This window comes from Heloderma suspectum, chromosome 7, assembly GCF_057233095.1.
Source record: "Heloderma suspectum isolate Gila_16-S chromosome 7, 16-S_ref, whole genome shotgun sequence".
NCBI lineage: Eukaryota > Metazoa > Chordata > Lepidosauria > Squamata > Helodermatidae > Heloderma > Heloderma suspectum.
In genome coordinates, this window is record NC_139464.1 from 92,036,822 (window position 1) to 92,059,087 (window position 22,266).

The following is a 22,266-nucleotide window of genomic DNA, read 5'->3' on the forward strand; positions in this document are numbered from 1 at the left end:
CAGCAGCTATGTCGTGCTTTCATCCATTCCTGCACATGCTGCCATGTGATTTGGTGTCTAGAGCATGTGGGGAACTCTGCATCCTCAAACATCATGCAGAGCTTCTGGAATGAAATGTATCAGAACGTTTCGGCTGCCTAAACATCCAATAGGCTAATTCGCATATGGCTGTCTTGAAGGTGAGGAGTCAAGAAGGTAAACTTTCATCAAGTTGGGTGGGATTTTCGAGTGGTTTTTCTCAAGACCCAAACTGTTTGAGGCAGTTTCATGTATTTATTATGTATTTATTAATTACATTTATATCCCGCCTTTTTCCTCCTTAAGGATCCCCAGGCGGCGTACATAATCCTCCTCTCCGTTTTGTCCTCACAACAACCCTGTGAGGCGGGTTGGGCTGAGAGTCTGTGACTGGCCCAAAGTCACCCAGTGAGCTTCCATGGCTGACTGGGGACTAGATCCCAGATCTCCCAACTCCCAGTCCAACACTCTGGCCACTACACCACACTGGTTTTATGCAGCCATCTCTGAAGACACAAGAAGAATTTCAGCTTCTCTAGCGTGGACACAGAAAATGCTCAACAGAGCAATCCCAAGTAATTTAGGGCACAATCCTATGCATGTTTAGACAGAAAAAAAAGTCCTACAACTTCCAGCATTCCCCACCCAGCCATGCTATACGTGGGGATTGTGCCCCAAGTAGCGCATGTATAGGACTGTGCCCTTATTTACTGCATTGTATGTTAGATTAAAGTTTAGTCCAATGTGAGTATTTACAAGTGACCGATGGACAGACATTCCATTCTAATTATTTAAACCCCAAAAATAATATTCCATAAGAGGGGAGACCAAAATAAAAGTGATTTAAATATTGCAACTGAAGAGTGCATACCCATCAAACAGATATTTTATATCTATTATATAGCACCATAAATGTCTTCCAGTGAAATAAATATTATGATTTCTTCAAAACCTGAACAAATTAAGCAGATCTGAACTTGCACTATATGGCTCATGAAATCTCTTCTCCCATCTCTATTTTTAACACTGCAGTCAGTCATTATAGGCATTTAAAGGCTGATTAGGTTCGCAGAATAGTTAAAACAAAATGCTAACATACAGAAACATAAAGCTGCTTCCTTTACAAGGAAAGGATATGCATGAAGGAATAATTTTAATTAATATTTTGGGTGAGATTTCAATGAGAGCATGTCTGTGCTCAAAAACTGAAAGCATGGTATAAACTTAGGATCACCATAAGATAAGAAACCCAGACCTGATCTTAATGGAGCTGAACCCATTTATATCAACTACACAATCTGGTTCCAATTCTTCATAAAACAAAATATTATGCTATTACAGTATCAGAGGTCTGGCTGATATGCATACAACTGATTAGCTAGGAGGAAACAAGCCCATGTTTAGAATAGTCTTTGATATGATTTTAAAAAAAAAGTTAAATGAAAACATGAATTTCAGTTAGCTCTCCTAATGGTCTTTTACTTTACACCTTCAACTTACAAAATGAGAATTTCCCCAGCAATTCAGCTACTAAAAATACCCCAATACCTTACAAATTACTAGGATTGTCAAGTGATTATACTTTAATTGATTAACCATGTACCTTTTAACCTATCAGTAGACTGATACATTATTTAAATATGAATATTAGGAGGTAATCACTCAGTGTTAAAAGACATGCTCATTTTCAAGACCTCAGTCCTAAACACACTTACAAGCCCTTAGAAAAAGGTTTTAGTTCTGAGAAAACATGCATAGGATTGCACTATAATGTTTGTTTTTAATTCTACATGACAATAACAAAACAGAACAGATTGTGTTCCGTTAACTTCTTGTTCATCACAGATAACAGATGTGACTGAAATATATTCTACACTGAATATATTGGGTAGTGATAGTCACTTCCCTTTTATTTATGCTATACAAGTAATACAACCACTTAGAAACAAGAGGACCAACTGGAGGTGATAGATTCAGATGGGGCCTTTGACAACACAACTCAGACACCTCTGGAAATGAATTCTGACAGCTTTAAGGCACAATCCTATGCATACTTAGACCGAAAAAGTCCTACAGCTCCCAGCATTCCCCAGCCAGCCACTGGGGGATTGCGCCCTTGAATGATGAAGTCACAAGCAGACTGCTTCTATTGGTCTGATTAATTGTCAATGGATCTGTGCAAAATCTAACCAACATATGATGAGTAAGATTACATGATTCAGGTATTAAGAATAGGCATAATCTGACTTGAGGAAGTATTCCTGATCAATAAACTTCAATTTATTAATAAAGTCCCTTCAAAAGCAGTTTGGAGAACATATACATTCAAGCAGTTACCTGTGCATTTCTTTATATTGCTATTTCTTTTTCCATGAGAACCCAACTTGCATCCAAAATTTTCTTCCCAGAATTCTGCAAACCACACATTTCTTCTGTTGTTTGCTAGAGTTCGGCTTCTAAAATATCTATCAAAACCTATATTAAAAAAAAAACATACAAAGAACAGGCATTAAAAATACATCTTATTAATCTGCTTGGGTTGTGTAAAAGACATATATTTATATCACAAAAAACATTTTTATAAATGTTTTATAAAACATATTTTATAAAAACTCGAATCCAAACATTTTAAACAATAATAAGCAATGCAAACTTAAGCATGTTTACTCAGAAGTAACTGGTGTGTTTAGACATCTAAGATAATGTCTGATTTATCATGATATGAACAAGCTTAACTTTCTTCTATGTGTCCCTCCTTTCCTTTCTCTTTGGCCATGGCCATGAGGAATTGGGAAGCTTTAACTTCCATTTTTGATTCCCCCTTACTTTTTGTGTCATCCAAACCTGACAGACTATGGTCAATCTTAACTATGGTTTGTATGAAATAAGCCAGACCATGAGTTATGAATCAGCCTTGTTTCAACAACCCATAGTTAGAATTAACCATTGTTTAGGATTCAAACAACATGCTAAACTGCAGATAATATAAAATGAAAATGGAATCTTCCGAGTTCCTCTTTGTCACCATGCTGGAGAAGGTGGGGAGAGCCTGTGGGAAGGCTAGACTCATTCCAGTCATAATAAATAATTGTTTATCATGACATCCAAATACAGCCAATGAGTTAAATGAGTCTTCCTTCCTAGTTAGTGTACTTAGGATTGCAGCCAAACTTTGCCTAATTGCTCAGAAATGTAAACACCTACATTATATTTGATTTCCTCCAGTGCTGTGCCTAAAATTTCTCCCACATTTTTTCAACCATTCTCATTCAATTTGATAGAAGGGAAATTGCTTTTGAAAAGAAATTCAATGGTGAAGAAATTTCGAAGAAATTCTCATGGGTTGGGTTTGGGTTTCTGGGTATACCTTACTTAGGAGGTGGCTGAAGAGTGAGCACCAGTGTCCTGTTTTTCATGGTACAATCATCTCTCTGGCCTCCTGTGGCCTCCTCAGCTTCCTACACTTCAATTAAAGCCCAGTTTAAGGCTCTATGAGGTAGGTCCTCCCACAGGGCTTTTTCAGATCAGGATGTGTAGACAGCCTGGGAGGCTAGCTGTGATTAGGTAAGCTCAAAAATGCCACAAAAATAAATGATAAAAGATCCTGAATGAGGCAGAACAAGGGAAGCCTTTTTCAGGAAATTGAAGGACAGATTTTGGCACATCACCTTATCCCTGGAGCTGGACACAACACTGCCCCCGCCTGCATTGTGGTGAATGCAGACTGGGGGCCAGCCTGCCAAGAAAGTTGATGCTAGGGTTGGCGGAGAATTTCTCCCCGAAACTTTGGGGGACCGAGCGCCAACGTGTTCGGCCCCCCGAACAAGTTTTGGGGAGAAATCCTCCGAACCCCCCCACCCCCCGCCCCCCCCGGGACAGGACTTACCTTCGCTGAATGTCCCTCCCGGCGGCGGGTCCGGCCGGCGGTTCGGCGGGTGTTCGAGCGGGGCGGGAGCGGCAGCCGGTCTTTCGACCGGCTGCCACCGCCGCCATTGCAATAAAAGAAAAAAAAAAACACCGCCCCCTGATAGGCTACGTGACGATTCACGTAGCCTATCACGGCTAGATTTGCAAAGTCAGCCGTGATAGGCTATGTCAATCGTCACGTAGCCTATCACGGGTGACTTAAAAAAAAAAAAAAAAGTGTGTATGGATAATGGCGGTCCCCATAGGGAGCCGCCATTCCCGTTCCTTATTTGGTCGCTGTACTCTACATAAAGATTTACGTAGACTACGGCGAAAATAAGGGCAACGCTATTTGCGTTGCCCTTATTTTCGCCGTAGTCTACGTAAACATTTATGTAGACTACAGCGACTAAATAAGGAACGTGAATGGCGGCTCCCTATGGGGGCCGCCATTAGCGTACGCACTTTTTTTGTTGTTGTTAAAGTCACCCGTGATAGGCTACGTGACGATTGACGTAGCCTATCACGGCTGACTTTGCAGATCTAGCCATGATAGGCTACGTGAATCGTCACGTAGCCTATCAGGGGGCGGGTTTTTGTTTTTTTTTTAACTTTCGCGTTCGCGGCCGGGCGAGGCGGGAAGCCTCCTCCCCGGCCTGAATTTCGGCCGGGGCGAGGCGGGAAGCCTCCTCCCTGGCCTGAATTTCGGCCGGGGCGAGGCAGGAAGCCTCCCCCCCGGCCTGAACTTCGCGGGGGGAGCAGCGAAGCGCCTCCCCCCCACCGCGAACATCCTTCGAGGACAGGTAAGGGACTTTCGTCCACCCCTAGTTGATGCTGCTGCAGCACACAAAATAACCCCAAACCCTTACCAAAAAAGAAAGAAGCTGTGCTACAAGCCCTTCCAATGGGGAGCCCTAGCTGGGAGAAACTGTGGAAAATTTCTCCTCCCTCTGGAGAACTTCAGTGAAATTGTCTCCCAAATTTCTCTGCTCACAGTAAGGTGGAGAATTTCAAGATGCCATTTGTAGGGATGGTGGAGAAACCCGCCACGGACTACTCCCCCCTGCCACCCCGCAAAATTCTCCCTGGACAGACCCCACCTGCCACCAACCAGTCCAGGTCCATCCGCTGCCGTCCGCTGCCCCGGTCTGCGGATGCAAATGGCGTCTGGCGTAGCGGACGCCATTTGCGTCCCTGCTTTAGCCATGATAGGCTATGTAAACATTTACGTAGCCTACCACGGCAAAGAGCAGGAACGCAAATGGCATAGCGAATGCCATTTGCGTCCCTGCTCTTTGCCGTGATAGGCTAAGTAAATATTTACGTAACCTATCATGGCTAAAGCAGGGGTGCAAATGGCATCCGCTATGCTGGACACCATTTGCATCCGCAGCCCGGCAGCTGAGCAGCAGCAATACTCCAGTAGTACCTCACCAAAGACAGAAGATAGTTCTTACCACCTGCTACCTGATCCCTTTTTCTTAACTGGATATGCCACGGATTGAACCTGGGACCTTCGGCATGCAAAACAAGATTTCTACCAGCAAGCTATGGCCTCTTTCCATAGGAAACCCATTGGTAGTTCTTTGATCTATGTGGCTGTAAATGTGATCCTAATTAGCTTCTTGCTTTTTGAATATAAAGACTGCCTCTTTCTTTCAGTGATCCACCAGCAAAAGGAGATTGTGTGCTTCAACCAGGATAGAAAACACTTCTGAGAATAGCTGAACTTTATATTTCCCAAAATGGAGAATAAAGCATCCACACATACACACCATCCTCCTTCCCAGCATCACCAAGGGCAGCATAGCCTTCCTATAACCATCACATGACCTGCTGACTCCTCCTCCTCCCACATTACACTTTGGGATTAGTCTGAACTTGCAGACAATGACTTTAATATCTAGTTACCATTTTTCACATCCTCCCCCCAACCTGTCTTTTATAATATCCTCCCTGAAGAAGAGATCTCAAAAGCTTGCAGAATTTTGTGTGCATGATCTTTCTGTAAGCCAAATTAAAGGGGTATAGGACTGCCTGTTTAGTTAAGGTTAGTTGCAAAAAAAAAAAAAGTTCTGCCTTTATAAATCTTAATATTCTACTGCTTATAAAAATGACACCTGTTGAGCTAATAACTGGAAGGATGGCATCAATAATCAACCTGATAATGTCTACAATTGTGCAGAATTTCAAATCAATCCAATACAAATTGCCACAGATACAGCATGTGAAAAGTAGGGATGTACGAAAGTCACTTACCTTTTTGAAGGGTGACATTCGCGGTGGGGGGGAGGTGCTCTGTCCCTCCCCCTGAAATTCTCTCCGGCCGGCTCCACTCCACGGAGATCCCATAGAGCCACCGCCTGGGGCTGCCCACAGCTGGTCATCTGGCCGCTGGGCAGCCTGCAGTAGGGATGGGGGAGAATTTCTCCCCGAAATTTGAGGGGGGTGAGTGCCAACGCATTCGGTCCTCTGAAGGTTGTTCGGAGAGAAATTCTCTGCCCCCCGCCCCCCCGGGATGGGACTTACCTTTCACGAATGTCCCTCCCGGCGGCGGGTCGCAGCGGCGGTTCGGCAGGTCTTCGTCAGGGGCGGGGGCGGCAGCCGGTCTTTCAACCGGCTGCCGCCGCCGCCATTACAAGAAAAGTAAAAAAAAAACAAAAAACGCCCCTGTGATAGGCTACATAACGATTAACGTAGCCTATCACGGCTGACTTTGCAGATCTAACCATGATAGGCTACGTTAATCGTTACGTAGCCTATCACAGGGGCGTGTGTTTTTTTTTTCTTTTGAAGTTCGCGGCCGGGGAGACAGGGCGCTTCTCCCCGGCCTGAATTTCGGCCAGGCAAGGCGGGAAGCCTCCCCCCCGACCTGAATTTCAGCCGGGTGAAGCAGGAAGCCTCCCGCCCGGCCTGAACTTCGGGGGGAGCAGCGAAGCGCCTCCCCCCCACCGCGAAGCAAGCTGCGAGACCAGGTAAGTGACTTTCGTACATCCCTAGCCTGCAGGGACACAAATGGCGGCTGCCGTAGCCGCCACCATTTGCGTTCCTGTATTTTGCTGTGATAGGCTACATAAATATTTACGTAGCCTATCACGGCAAAAAAATAAAAAACAGTGGATGCAAATGGCGGCGGCCACGGCGGCTGCCATTTGCATTCCTTTTTTTTTTTGCCGTTTTAGCCTATGTAAATATTTACGTAGTCTAAAACAGCAAAAAAAAAAGGGAACACAAATGGTGGCCACCATAGCCGCTGCCATTTGCATTCCCTTAGTTAAGCCATGATAGGTTACATAAGTATTTACGTAGCCTATCATGGCTATATGGAGGAAGCAAATGGCGGCTGCAGACGCGGCCGCCATTCGCAAGTCAGCATGGACGGCAGCAGGTAGGTGCTCCCTTCAAAGCCCATTTCGCGGGGTGGGTGGGCGGGGGGGCTTCGTTCTGCCACAGATTTCAGGGGGCCGAATGCACTGGCATTCAGCCTCACCGAGATCTGTGGCGGAATTCTCTGACATCCCTAGTTAAAGGCACTGAAAATTGACACATGTTAACTTTTTATTCCAAGCTATGGCTCAGCATATCATATATTTCTTTCACATTCTGGGGGCTACTTATGCACTTTATTCAGGCTCGTATGCCTTTCATTGGTTTAGTGAAATTCTGAGCAGCACTTAAAAGTTATCAAAGGTTTTTCTGTCCCATGAAAGCCTATGGTAGCAACTGCTGGCAAAGTTATGTCAGGCATGCTCAGTTTCACTCTGAAGCTAGAATGCTGGCAGTACTCCAGTATTTTGAGATGAATTCCACTTTTCTTGTCAGTAGTCTGACAGTGGGGGAAGGATACCAGGAAACTGTCAACTGAGATAAGAGTTAGGTGAGGGAATCACTCTCACTGATTGACACTGATGAAGAGAGAGAGGAAAAGGAAAAAGCTATGCTGGGATCCTGTAGAGGCTTACTCAGAAGTAAGCTATTCTGAACATACAGGGACATATCCTATTTATTTGTACTCATCTACTCAGTTAATTCCCCTTCATGGATCACTGCCTTGTTGTGGCGAAGGGGCTTGCGTAACTCAGTGAAGCCATAAGCTATGCCGTGCAGGGCCACCCAAGACGGACAGGTCATGGCAGAGAGTTCTCACAAAATGTGGTCCACTGGAGAAGGAAATGGCAACCCACTCCAGTATTCTTGCCAAGAAAACCCCATGGAACGTATCACAAAGCTAAAAGAGATGACGCCGGAAGATGAGTCCCTCAGGTCGGAAGGTGTCCAATATACTACTGGGGAAGAGCAGAGGGTATTTCCAAGTAGCGGCAGAAAGAGTGAAGTGGCTGGGCCAAAGCCGAAAGGACACTCAGCTGTGGATGTGTCTGGTGGTGAAAAGAAAATCCGATGCTGTAAAGAACAATATTGTTTAGGAACCTGGAATGTCAGATCAATGAATCAAGGTAAGCTGGAGGTGGTCAAACATGAGATGGCAAGATTGAACATCGACATCTTGGGAATCAGCGAACTAAAATGGACAGGCATGGGCGAATTTAATTCAGGTGACCATCATATCTACTATTGTGGGCAAGAATCCCTTAGAAGAAATGGAGTAGCACTCATAGTCAACAAAAGGGTGGGAAAAGCAGTACTGGGGTACAATCTTAAAAATGATAGAATGATCTCAGTACGAATCCAAGGCAAACCATTCAACATCACAGTAATTCAAGTCTATGCCCCAACCACTGAGGCCGAAGAAGCTGAGGTTGATCGGTTCTATGAAGACCTACAACACCTTCTAGAACTAACACCCAAAAAAGATGTCCTCTTCATCATAGGGGATTGGAATGCTAAAGTAGGAAGTCAAGAAATCACCGGGATAACAGGCAGGCATGGCCTTGGTGTACAAAATGAAGCAGGACAAAAGCTAATAGAGTTTTGCCAAGAGAACATGCTGATCATAGCAAACACTCTTTTCCAACAGCACAAGAGGCGACTCTACACATGGACGTCACCAGATGGTCAATATCGAAATCAGATTGATTATGTCCTTTGCAGCCAAAGATGGAGAAGCTCCATACTGTCAGTAAAAACAAGACCTGGAGCTGACTGTGGCTCAGATCATGAGCTGCTTCTTGCAAAATTTCGGCTTAAATTGAAGAACGTCGGGAAAACCACTAAACCGTTCAGGTATGACCTAAATCATATCCCTGATGAATATACAGTGGAGGTGAGGAATAGATTTCAGGGATTAGACCTGATAGACAGAGTGCCTGAGGAACTATGGACGGAGGTCCGTAACATTGTTCAGGAGGCAGCAACTCAATCCATCCCAAAGAAAAAGAAATGCAAGAAAGCCAAGTGGCTGTCTGATGAGGCTTTACAAGTAGCTGAGGAAAGAAGGGAAGCGAAAAGCAAGGGAGAAAGGGGAAGATATACCCAACTGAATGCAGAGTTCCAGAGAATAGCAAGGAGAGACAAGAAGGCCTTCTTAAATGAACAATGCAAAGAAATCGAGGAAAACAACAGAATGGGAAAGACTAGAGATCTCTTCAAGAAAATCGGAGATCTCAAGGGAACGTTTTGTGCAAAGACGGGCATGATAAAGGACAAAGAAGGCAGGGACCTAACAGAAGCAGATGAGATTAAGAAGAGGTAGCAAGAATACACAGAAGAACTATACAGGAAAGATCTGAATGTCCCTGATAGCCATGATAGTGCGGTCACTGAACTTGAGCCGGACATCCTCGAGAGTGAAGTCAAGTGGGCCTTAGGAAGCATTAGTAACAATAAAGCTAGCGGAGATGACAGTATTCCAGCCGAGCTATTTAAAATCCTAAAAGATGATGCTGTTAAAGTGCGGCATTCAATATGCCAACAAATCTGGAACACTCAACAGTGGCCACAAGACTGGAAAAGGTCAGTTTACATTCCAATTCCAAAGGAGGGCAACGCCAAAGAGTGTTCAAACTACCGCACAATTGCGCTCATTTCACATCCAAGCAAGGTGATGCTCAAAATCCTACAAGCTAGGCTTCAGCAGTATGCGAACCGAGAACTACCGGAAGTACAAGCTGGGTTTAGAAGAGGCAGAGGAACTAGAGATCAAATCGCCAACATTCGCTGGATCATGGAGAAAGCAAGAGAATTCCAGAAAAACGTCTATTTCTGCTTCATTGACTACGCTAAAGCCTTTGATTGTGTGGATCACAACAAACTGTGGCAAATTCTTAAAGTGATGGGAGTACCAAACCACCTTACCTGTGTCCTGAGAAACCTGTACGAGGGTCAAGAAGCAACAGTAAGAACCAGACATGGAACAACCGATTGGTTCAAAATTGGAAAAAGGAGTATGACAAGGCTGCATATTGTCACCCTGCTTATTTAACTTATATGCAGAGTACATGATGAGAAATGCCGGGTTGGATGAATCAGAGGTTGGAATTAAGATTGCTGGGAGAATTATGAACAACCTCCGATATGCAGACGATACCACCCTAATGGCAGAAAACGAAGAGGATCTAAAGAGCCTCTTGTTGAGGGTGAAAGAGGAGAGTGCAAAAGCTGGTTTGAAACTCAACATTAAAAAAACGAAGATCATGGCATCTGGCCCCATCACTTCCTGGCATATAGAAGGGGAAGAAATGGAAGCAGTGACAGATTTTACTTTCTTGGGCTCCAAGATCACCGCAGACGGTGACTGTAGCCATGAAATTAAAAGACGCTTGCTCCTTGGGAGGAAAGCTATGGCCAACCTAGACAGCATAGTAACAAGCAGAGACATCACCTTGCCGACAAAGGTCCGTCTAATCAAAGCTATGGTTTTCCCAGTAGTAATGTATGGCTGTGAGAGCTGGACTATAAGGAAGGCTGAGAGCCGAAGAATGGATGCTTTCGAACTGTGGTGCTGGAGAAGACTCTTACGAGTCCCCTGGACTGCAAGGAGGTCAAATCAGTCCATCCTAAAGGAAATCAACCCTGAGTGCTCATTGGAAGGACAGATAATGAAGCTGAAGCTCCAATATTTTGGCCACCTAATGCGAAGAGAAAACTCCCTGGAAAAGACCCTGATGCTGGGAAAGACTGAAGGCCAAAGGAGAAGGGGACGGCAGAGGATGGGATGGCTAGATAGCATCACCGATGCAATGAATATGAACTTGAGCACGCTCCGGGAGAGAGCGCAGGACAGGAAGGCCTGGCGTGCTATGGTCCATGGGGTCACGAAGAGTTGGACACGACTGAACGACTGAACAACAACAACTCAGTTAATTATTTAGTTGGTTGGTTGGTTGGTTGGTTGGTTTTTTCAGAACACTGTAATAATAAATCTCCTTTTCAAAAAACAGGGAAATTCAATGGTAAAAAGCCTGCAGATTTAATACCAGAGTTAAGGCTATCTCATTAGGAATGCTGGAGAAATTTGAGATGGATTAAAATGAGCTCAGATGTCTAAGAATTTGACCTGTGGAATCTACAGCACAGTGCCCCCTCAGGCCGTGTGGAGTCCATGGATATTTGGATGCGTGTGTTTTTTTACTTTCCCAAAATTTATGCATATAAATCCATAGAAAAATACATAAGTTTCTGCTGAGGAAACGGTGAATGGAATGGGAGACAATACACTAAATGTTACATACTGAGGTAAATTATGTAATTACTTACGTAAATGCTTAAGTAAATATTTATATAATTATTTCCATATTTTTCTACATGATAAAAAAACATATTTGCATCCGTCTGTGGGTGGATAATGGAAAGAAAGGCACCTGACAATCCGCAAAACAGACAGAGCAGATTTTACACAGTCTGTACATCCCTATATCTCATGTTGGCTCAAGGTCCACAGTAATGAAGTTGTGCAATGTCACAAATTGTGCTTGCTTACAAGCAGCAAAACAGCCATGGGTCAACTCACAGGAAGATTCCTCTGGCAATACAGTAAGGTTCAGATGTTTCATAAAGCAATACAGGACCAGGACAACATGGGGCATCTTTCTAGTCCCAGGCACTACCCTCCCCATCTGGATTTGGGCCTGAAAGACCTAGGAAAAGTGTGGGTGCACGGAGGGTAAAGTTGTAAGCAAGCACCATTTGTGACATTACACAACATCATTACTGATTACGGGGCACGTCTGATAAGACATCAGCCTAAGCTACCAAATTCCTAGCTTTGTGGGGCTTGAGCCAACATGAGATGACCTTAACTCTAGTCTTAAATCAGCAGGATTTTTTTAAAAAATCATTGAATAAAGGTCTTACAGCAACACGGATTTTGGAAATTTTCATGTGGTCGACACTGCTACCTTTACTTTTTTTTGTGATACTGGCAATAATGATGTAACCAGACTGACAGTGGCTATATTATACCACATGATACTGTTTACTCAAAAGATATTAAAGGACATGCTCTTTGCAACTTTGTAGTTATGGAGACTGCAGGTTCTCTACCCTTTATGCCATTGCTGTAGGATCTGGGAGTAAATTGGGATTGTTTCAACTAATTTCCAGTCTTAAGCATAGGATCCATTCCCACCAGATAACACCAGTAAAACAGCATGGGGGATGTGTAAGAGCACAAAGAGCATTATGGCTTACAGTGGTAGAAAGTGATGTGACTGCTGTGTCGAAACTGGGTGGAGCTGTTGCTATGGAATGCATCCAGCGTACATTATACAAGGCTTCTAAACATAGCAGGCTGTAGAAGGAAATTCCCTTTTATTTTGCCTTGTCTCAGAGTAGCCATAAATTGGAAGCACAATGAAATCTACTGCATCAAAGAACTGGCTTGAGAAACTATTTCACTCTGTAATTATACAAGAGGGAACCAAGAGATAATGCAGCTGAAGAAAACATAATGCAAGCAAAGTCTCTCTCTCTGTCAGCATCAGAATACCATAAAAAGGACTTAACTCCATGAATTCCCTGAAGTACTGAGCTCAAAGTGACATAACATTTGCACTTTAAGGATTATAGGAGCTCATCCTCATTCGAGTCAATAGGCTGGTCTTACCATCAATGGAAGCTCTTTTGGGTAAAATGGTGACCGCCCCTTCTGCAATTTCCTCTTGCTGATGAACGGGTGAGATTTTAGACCCCCAGCTGTCTGAGCCTATCCAAAGGAAATGTCCAGTTTGATTGGTTTTCCTAGCTGCCTCTAATATTCGCCTGTAAATAAAACAAGTAGTTCTTTTTAAATGTACAACTATTACTCAGAAGAGACTCATAAAACTGGTTGCTTTTATCCAGTTCATCAAACATGCTTTCTGATAGAATGAAGTACTTTCCTCCTACAGTCAGGACCAGAAATATTGGAACAAGAATAACTGTTTTAGCAGTTGGCCTCTGCACACCACCACACTGAAGTTGAAAGGAAACACACACAGATGGGAGCGAAGTCAGGACTTTCAGCTGTAATTCAAGAGGTTTGACAAAAGTTGGGCACCAACCATTCAGGAAGGACAGCCAGTGGCATACACACACACCCATCGTTGGGGGCTCATAAGTAATGGAACAAACCAACATCATTTCAAACTTAAGGACTGCCTTTAATACCTGGATGAAAATCCTTTGCAGTCAATGACTGCCTGAAGTCTGGAACCCATGGACGTGACCCAATGCTGAGTTTCCTCCCTCGAGATGCTTTGCCAGGCCTTCACTGCAGCTGCCTTCAGCTGCTGCTTGTTTGTGGGTCTTTCTGCCTTCAGTCTTGTCTTCAGGAAGTGAAAAGCATGCTCTATGGGGTTGAGATCAGGTGACTGACTTGGCCATTGAAGAATATCCCATTTCTTTGCCTGGAGAAACGCTTGGGTAGCTTTTGCTGTATGTTTGGGGTCATTATCCATCTGCAATATGAAGCGGCATCCTATCAGTCTGGCGGCATTTGGCTGAATCTGAGCAGAATGTATAGCCCTATACACTTCAGAATTCATCCTGCTGCTTTTATCAGCAGTTAGGTCATCAATAAACACCAGTGACCCCGTTCCATTGGCAGCTATACATGCCCATGCCATAACACTGCCTCCACCATGTTTGACAGATGATGTGGTATGCTTTGGATCATGAGCTGTTCCTTTCCTTCACCATACTTTTCTCTTCCCATCATTCTGGTCACGCCAATCTTGGTTTCATCAGTCCGAAGAATCTTATTCCAGAACCGGGCAGGCTTTTTTTGGTGTTTGCTGGCAAAGGCTAATCTGGCCTTTCCATTCTTGAGAATTACCAGTGGGTTGCACCTTGTTGTGAAGCCTCTGTATTTACATTCATAAATCCGTCTCTTGACTGTAGATGTTGACAATGACATGCCTACCTCCGCAAGAGCGTTCTTGACCTGGCTAGATGTTGTGAAAGGGTTCCTCTTCACCACGAGCAGAATTCTGCAGTCATCCACTTTAGTTATCTTCCGTGGTCTGCCAGGCCTTTTGCTGTTGCTGAGCTTGCCAGTTAATTCCTTCTTTTTCAGGATGCTCCAAACTGTTGTATTGGCCACTCCCACTGTTTTTGCTATCTCTCTGATGGGTTTATGTTGTTTCCTCAGCCTAATGATGGCCTCCTTCACTCACATGGACACCTCTTTGGACCTCATGTTGGGAGTTCCAGTGAACAGCTACCAAATGCAAATGGAACACTCAGAACCACCTCCAGGCCTTTTACCTGCTTGATTGGTCATGGGGTACCAGGAAACAGGCCACACCTGGCCATGCAGCTGCTTGTCAGCCATTTGTTCCATTACTTATGAGCCACCAACAATGGGTGTGTGTGTGTGCCACTGGCTGTCCTTCCTGAATGGTTGGTGGTGCCCCACTTTTGTCAAACCTCTTGAATTACAGCTGAAAGTCCTGACTTCACTCCCATCTGGCTGTGTTTCCTTTCAACTTCAATGTGGTGGTATACAGAGGCCAACTGCCAAAACAGTTATCCTTGTTCCAATATTTCGGGCCCTGACTGTAAAAACAAAGTATATTAGATATTAATATTAAACATGGTAATTTGCCTCAAAATCTCCTTTATGCTCCTTTAACATCTTCCATATATCATTCTTATTTGCTTCATTTCTTTCATTTCCCCATTTTACTACAGTTGAGAGCAAAGTTCTCCCAAGCTGGGTTGGATACAAATTCTGGGGCCTCACAAAAGCCCACCTCAAATGAGGGATGGGCTTTTAAAGCCCCCAAATTCTTCTCTGGCTTGGATTAAAATCTGATCTAGAGAAGAATTTCTCCCACCCCCCTGCCGGCATTTGTTGTCCCCCAGAGTAATGTCTGCCAGTCACCCACCAAAAAAAAACTTCCAACTTTTGCTTTACTTACTTGATGAGCAGTGGTTGGACCAGTACCAATGGCATGGGGAAAGGGGATAAATGGGGAACTTCCAGTCCTCTATCATTCTCTGAGACCCTGATGTACTGCAAGTTTTCTAATTTTGGTGACCATGGAAAATGCATGATCTTCCACGATCCCCTAGGCTTCTTATTCCAGTAAAAAATATCTTCATCTCTCTGACACTCAAAATGTCAGAGTCAGAGAGGTGAAGAGTGAGAGAAGAAAGGGCCAGATGTCCCTCCTCTCCTCTCCCTGCATGCCACTGTTCACACCACCATTGCCACTGGTTGATAACTCAGTGAACAGAAAGGGAGAGTGTTTGGAGGGGTAGGAACAGGTGGGAGCGGTTTGGCAAGGACTGATGGGTACATTACTCCAACCCTCAGATTGGCTTGGAAAATTGATTGACATTTTTCTGTTGTTGTTTTTTATTGTTAACCTGGAAACACTTGTAACATTTCCAGGTTAATCCAAAGAGAACTTCTGAGAACTCCCTCATCTCTAGAATGACTAGTTTGTCATCCTTGGCAACCCGGAGCTTGTTGGGTCTTGTGGAGCAGGGACACTGTATGTCAGCCCTTCCCCAAACTGGTGCCCTCCAGATGTGTTAAGCATAGCTGGCTTGGGGGTTATGGGAGTTGTAGTCTGACACACATGGAGAACATCAAGTTAGGGGAAGGCTGCTGTGATCAGTAGAGTTGTAACATTTTCCACTGGTGTCTGAGGATTGCAAAATAATCTGTATTGTTTTCAAACCTGGAGCTCATTACAATAATCACTGCAGCAATGTGTGACTAACCAGATAAATGGCTTTCAATAACAAGTTGCCCATCTTATGCAAGACTGAAATAGAGATAGAAGCACACACCTGATATCATCCTCATTTGCAAACATGATTACTGCGCGAGCATTAGGCGTCTCCATCAAGCGCTTGATGATCTTGTCAAACTCTCCCGGTCTTGGCTCACGGGGAATTTTTAAAGACTGAGCAATGCAAACACCACCTAGGGAGAGAGGGAGGGGGATACAAAAGAAAAGCTAATTGGTCACAGGCTGTCTGTAAAATATTGTTGGTATGAAATCGCCATGCCCAATTTACCCAGAACACAGCATAGTGGCTTTATAGGAGACCGTCAAGCCAAAAACACTTTAGGAATGTAATCTTGCAACTGCAATACACCTACTGCCATCCGCCAGTGTAAACCCGAGATGGCTGCCAAAAGCTCCAAATCTTTTTGTTTTTAATTTTGCCACAGACTTACACTTATGGGAGAAGAATATCACAGGCAGAGTTTCCCAAGGCTCAATATTTCTGCGATGGTGCTGAACATCGTGACTTCTTAACCATGACCATAAGAATGCAGTTCACAGAGAAGTATTCTGGTGAGTACAATAAAGTGGCCATGAACTTGCATGCTTCTCCTGGGAAATGCAGCCTGAGCTATTTCAGTTGCTAACCACAGCATTTTAATTAAGCTGCCTTCCTTATTTAAGCATCTTATTAGAGTTGTGTCAGGTCATCAATAAAAGCTTCATATTACTCACAAGTCAATTAGTACAAGCCCAATCCAGGCCAGCACCAGGTTTGATGGGCCCCTGAACAAGGCAACCTCTGGTGCCCTCCACCCAGCAACTCCCTGGGTGCCCCTTCCCAAAGCTTAACAGGGGATGATAGGACAGATGGTGGTGGTGGGCAGCAAAAGGACCCTGAAAGCAGCAGAGCTCCAGCCACCCAGCCAGTACTCCTGCAGCCTAGCAAAGAGAAGCCTTGGGCAAGGCAGCTACAGTGGTATCTACTGCTGAGGTCAATGGAGGCTGGTGGCTGCAATTTCGGTGGGGCTGTGAATTCATTCTGGGTTTCAGTCAGAACCAGCCAGAACTCTAAAGGAGCCATCCAAGGTGCTGAACCCTATCCTCAAAATAGTTTCAGTACCTTGGATAGCTCTCTCGGAGTTCTGGCTGGTTCTGACTGAAACCCAGAATGGATCCACAGCCCCACCGAAATCGCAGCCACCAGGCTCACTGGCTGTGATAATCTTCCTTCTCCAAAATGCTGCTGGGCCTGCCCCCAATGTCTCCATTGGGGTGGTGCCGAGAGGCACTGGGAATAAGGAAGATAGCAGTGGCTGCCACCTAGCTCATTTACAGCACTGATCCAATGTAGACATGAAAACAAAAAGAGGGAGGCTAGTGTCACTGTCAATGGCAGCACGGGCCCCAGGGTTTTCCCCATGCCAGGCCTGAGCCCAGTGAGCATATTTATACATTTGCCTGACAAAAACTGGGGTAGAGCTAATTGTGAATGCTAGGAAGGCAGTGCGCCCTCCACAGAATGTAATATGTGGAGGCCATTAAACAGTACACCATTCTGCTTATTGGAAAGGAAGTACTTCAAGAGCATGTCTCATGTCGCATAGTTATTAATGAAGTAGACTTACATTAGCATGCCATGAAGTCTTAAACCATCATGTAGCTTGTCAGATGCCCACACTCTGCTCTATGTGACTCAACATGCTCTGAAGAGACTGGTAACACATTTGAAATGGCTAAGACAATAAATGTTCATTCTGAAAAAGCCCAAACCCATACAGCTGTCCCCACATTTATAGCCAAGTAGGGAGGAGATTCAAAGTTGCGTTTACCAGACTCTTATTCTGTAATGAATAAACCTGAAGCCCACGGTAGTGGAAAAGTCAGTGGCCATAGCAGTGCGAAATGGAAATTCTATGCTAGGAGGAATCATTAGGAAAGGAAGCAACAATATAAATGCCAACTTTTGTTATGGCTTTACTTAAAGCTACAAAGTGGTGGCATCTGGATTACTGTGTACAGATCGGGTGCCTCATCTCAAAAAGACATTGTAGAATGAAAACACTGCAGAAAAGGTCAACCCAAATGATCAAGGAAGGCTGATATAGGCTTCCTCATAAAGGTAGACTAAGGGCGCAATCCTAACTACATAGGCGACCGCCTCTGAGGTCGGAGGCGACTGCCCATCTAAAGCAAGGCAGGAGAGGCATGGGGGGATTGTTCTCTCCATGCCTCTTCTGCCTTGCTATTTTTCACTAGACAGATGTTTTTGGCTGTCTAGAGGCAGGGGGGCCGACCAGGAGAGGAAGCTGTCGTATGACACATTGGATGTGTCGTATGCGCAGCTCCACTCTCCCCACCCCGGAAAGCCCCCCTGAACGCCCCATTTCAGTCGCTCTGTGCTCCTCTTCTGAGCATGGAGAATGGGGCTTCTCGAGGGGGGCAATTGGTTTTCCAGGAACCAACCTCAGAGCGAAATGAACATACCCTCATTGTCTAGAGGGCCATAGGGTTGTTCCCTAAAGCACTGAGTAGCAGTACATTCAGAACTGAGGAAAGGAAGTGCTTCTTTACACAACACATAAACAGCTTGTGGAATCTGCTACCAGAAGATGTGGTGATTACCACTGCATTGAACAAATTAATGGATGAAAGTCTGTCACTGGCTACTAGCTGCAATAGCGAAATGGCACTTGCACATTCAGTGTGTCTCTAAATACCAGTTGCTTTTGTATGCAAGCCCTAATTGTGGCTACTATGAAGCATGTAGCCGGCCAAGTAGACTTGGGGGCTAATCCACATTGTTTCTCTTAGCTTTTTATGACTGATGTGTCCAAACAGTGTTACGTATTCATTATAATGGAATGAGTATAAAGCCCTATTATAGCAAATACTAATCTGAAAGAATCAAATAGAATTTGAAGAACTATGAAATGTGAGCTCACAGACCAGTCCAGTGTTGAAGACTTCCAATAGCTATCTTGTCTATGCATATGTTTCTTATTTAACTTGGGTAACTTCCCAACCTATTGTTTACTTCTCTTCTATACCATCAAGAGTAATATACTTTAGAAGTATTAGGTTGGATCCAGCCTTTTAAAAATAATTTTAATTATAAAATTTCAACAACAAAACCATAAAGAGGAAAAGAAAAAAATATAAATCAATATAAATATGAAATTGATATTTATTTGTATTACATTTATATCCTGCCTTTTTTCCTCCTTAAGGAACCCAAGGTGGCATACATAGTCATAAAATCATAGCATCATAGCATCATAGAATCATAGAATCATAGAATAGTAGGGTTGGAAGGGGCCTACAAGGCCATTGAGTCCTACCCCCCGCTCAGTGCAGGAATCCAAGTCAGAGCATCCCTGACAGAAGGCTGTCCAGCCTCGTCTTGAACGCCACCAGTGTGGGAGAGCCCACCACCTCCCTGGGTAATTGGTTCCATTGTCATATTGCTCTAACAGTCAGGAAGTTTTTCCTGATGTTCAGCTGGAATCTGGCTTCCTGCAACTTGGTTCTGTGTCCTGCACTCTGGGATGATCAAGAAGAGATCCTGGCCTTCCTCTCTGCAACAACCTTTCAAGTACTTGAAGAGCGCTATCATATCTCCCCTCAGTCTTCTCTTCTCAAGATCTTCGTACGAGTTGTTTTAATTTTGGTCTAAAGTACATAGCCCTGTGGTGGGTTGGATCCTAGTTAAGTCATGCTTAGAACACAACTGTAGAAATCAATGGGACAGGTTAGTCATGACAAACTTCAGTCCTTGTAGTCTCAGTGGGTCTACTCTAAGCATAAGTTAAGTCTGGATCCAACCTACATAAATTTCAATATATCATAAATACATTTCATACATTTGAATTTAAATTTATATATATAAATTTGAGAGCCAGTGTGGTGTAGTGGCTAGAGTGTTGGACTGGGAGTCGAGAGATCCTCCTCTTTCTCCATTTTATCCTCACAACAACAACCCTGTGAGGTGGGTTGGGCTGAGAGTCTGACTGGCCCAAAGTCATCCAGTGTGCTTACATGGCCGAGTGGGGACTAGAACCCAGATCTCCTGACTCCCAGTCAAACACTCTAGCCAATGAGGTCACTTTTACAGCCTTGGAGAGGCAGCTGGGCCAGTTTTCTCCATGCCAGCTGTGATGGGGAGGGGAGCACGGATTCCTAGATCCAGTCAGAGCACTGTCCCTGTCTCCAGATTTAGGAATCCAAATTATCCTATGGGCCCCCAGACTCTGTCTAGGGTCCACAGCATTGCTCCATCTGACTGCAATCCTACACAGTCTTATCTGGAAATAAGTCCCAATAAATCCATTAAGACTTACCTCTGATTAGGCAAGTATAGGATTGCACTGTGAAGAAAGTATTGTAGCTAATGATGCATCAGAATTAATTTCAGTTTGGTTTTGATACAATTTTACCAAAATTTGCAATGTTTTCCATATTCGGGACAAAAAGAACTTGAGATTTAAAAAAAAAAAAATGAATGTGGGAAGAACCCAAAACTGACAGATTCATCCACCCAGGCCCAGGGCTTTGAGTGCTTCACTCTTAGAACTCTGCGTTTGAAAGTCTGTGTCAGTGTCCTTCATTACAAGGCCCAAGGGCCACTGGCAGCTCCCAGCCACCTCATGTGCAGCTTACCACCACTCTCTCTCTCATGTATTGAAGGCCGAACTAGCTGTTCTTTCAATCTCACATAGCAGACCTATGTGTGACTGACTTACTTTTATAAGCAGTGTGGCCCTGGTTTGGATTGAGACCATGGCAATTCAAGGGAGGGGTAAGCTTTAGCCCCTCCGATATTTATCCCAAAATTCCACACGCACACACCCCACGGAGGGTAGGAGTGTTGAAAAAAGAAAAAAACATATCCATGGATTCCAATTGAGGGGGCGTCGTATTTTTTTTAATTCCGCTCCCAGCACAAGGTGTGTGGGGTGAAAATTAGAGGGAGGAAAGCTGAAACTACCCCTTCGCAAATTGCCATGGTCCCTCCCAAATGGTACCATAGTCACCACGGACTTACCTCCATGTATGTCCATCACACAGAGCTCAGCTATGTGTCATTTAAAGAGTGGCTACATTGGCCCTGACACTCTCTCACTTTTTACAGAAAAGGGAGAGAGTGAGGGCTGTTCACTCTCTGCAGGGGCTCTCTAGCTTTGCCATGTCGTTTGTTTAGCAGTGGGATGGCTGCTGTGATTAGGACTAGCCAAGGAGCCTCCTTGGACCCTTAGGTCATCTTCAGAGGCCCTCCTAGGGGTGCTCCCACCAAAGAAAGGTAGGCAGGTAGCTATAAGAGAGAGAACCTTCTCAGTGGTGGAACCTTGCTAATGGAATAAACTCCCCAAAGAAGTTCACCTGGCACCTACATTGTTATCTTTTCAGCACCAGGCAAATACCTTTTTTCCCCTCCTAGGCATTTTAAAGTACAAGTTCTAGGTTTGAATGGCATTATCCATTCCTTTGCTGTTTTATGTTTTATGTTTTGTATTGCATTGCATTGTATTCTTTTAAATATTTGTATTGCATTTTTTTTAACTGTTCGTATGGCATTTTAGTCTTTTACCTGTTTGTAATCCACCCAGAGTGCATTGATTATTGGTGGATTGAAAATATAATAAATAATTTTGGGGTGGGGACTCGGGAAACCTGCCACTCATCAGCTGTAAGGTGGCTGGGGGGCAGTGGGGAGAGAATGCAGGAGCACTGGAGCAATCAACCAGTTAGCTGTGGTAGGGGTGGAGTCCAAGAGAAACATGATAGGCTAGCTGTACTGTGCATTGCACAGATGCTGAAGGAAGAAGGGAAACTGAATGTGCAGGCAAGAAACTAGGATCACCATCACTGGAAAATCAGATTCTTTTTTGGCTCGACAGTGTTCTACATTGTGTACGACACACTTTGCATCTGCAAGCCAAGCTGAGCGCTGCTCCCTGAACTCTGGGAACTTTTTTGCAGTTTTGGAAGGCCCTGCAATTTGCACAAATTTGGTCGCAATCTGTGCAAATTTGGCTGCAATTTATGCAAATCATTCAGAAATTTGTGCAGATTGTGGAAACTTCCTCCCCCCACCCAAAATGTGCATATTTCCTGGACAATCCATGAACTGGCCCAACTTGCCAGTTGAACTGGCCGCCATTTTCATTCCCTTTTTTTGCCATGATAGGCTACATAAATACTTACATAGCTATCAGCCTCCGCA

At 44.3% G+C, this 22,266-nt stretch overlaps 1 protein-coding gene across 1 annotated transcript in view; it reads right to left on the reverse strand.

Annotated features, from left to right (window-relative positions):
* GRM8 (glutamate metabotropic receptor 8) overlaps positions 1 to 22,266 on the reverse strand; it is an 832,708-nt gene that overhangs the window by 417,983 nt on the left and 392,459 nt on the right. The window contains exons 3-5 of the mRNA XM_084810899.1: positions 16,102 to 16,237; positions 12,926 to 13,080; positions 2,356 to 2,493 (exon numbers count right to left, since the gene is read on the reverse strand). Coding sequence (XP_084667025.1) covers positions 2,356 to 2,493; positions 12,926 to 13,080; positions 16,102 to 16,237 — 429 coding nt within the window. The remainder of the gene's footprint in view (positions 1 to 2,355; positions 2,494 to 12,925; positions 13,081 to 16,101; positions 16,238 to 22,266) is intronic.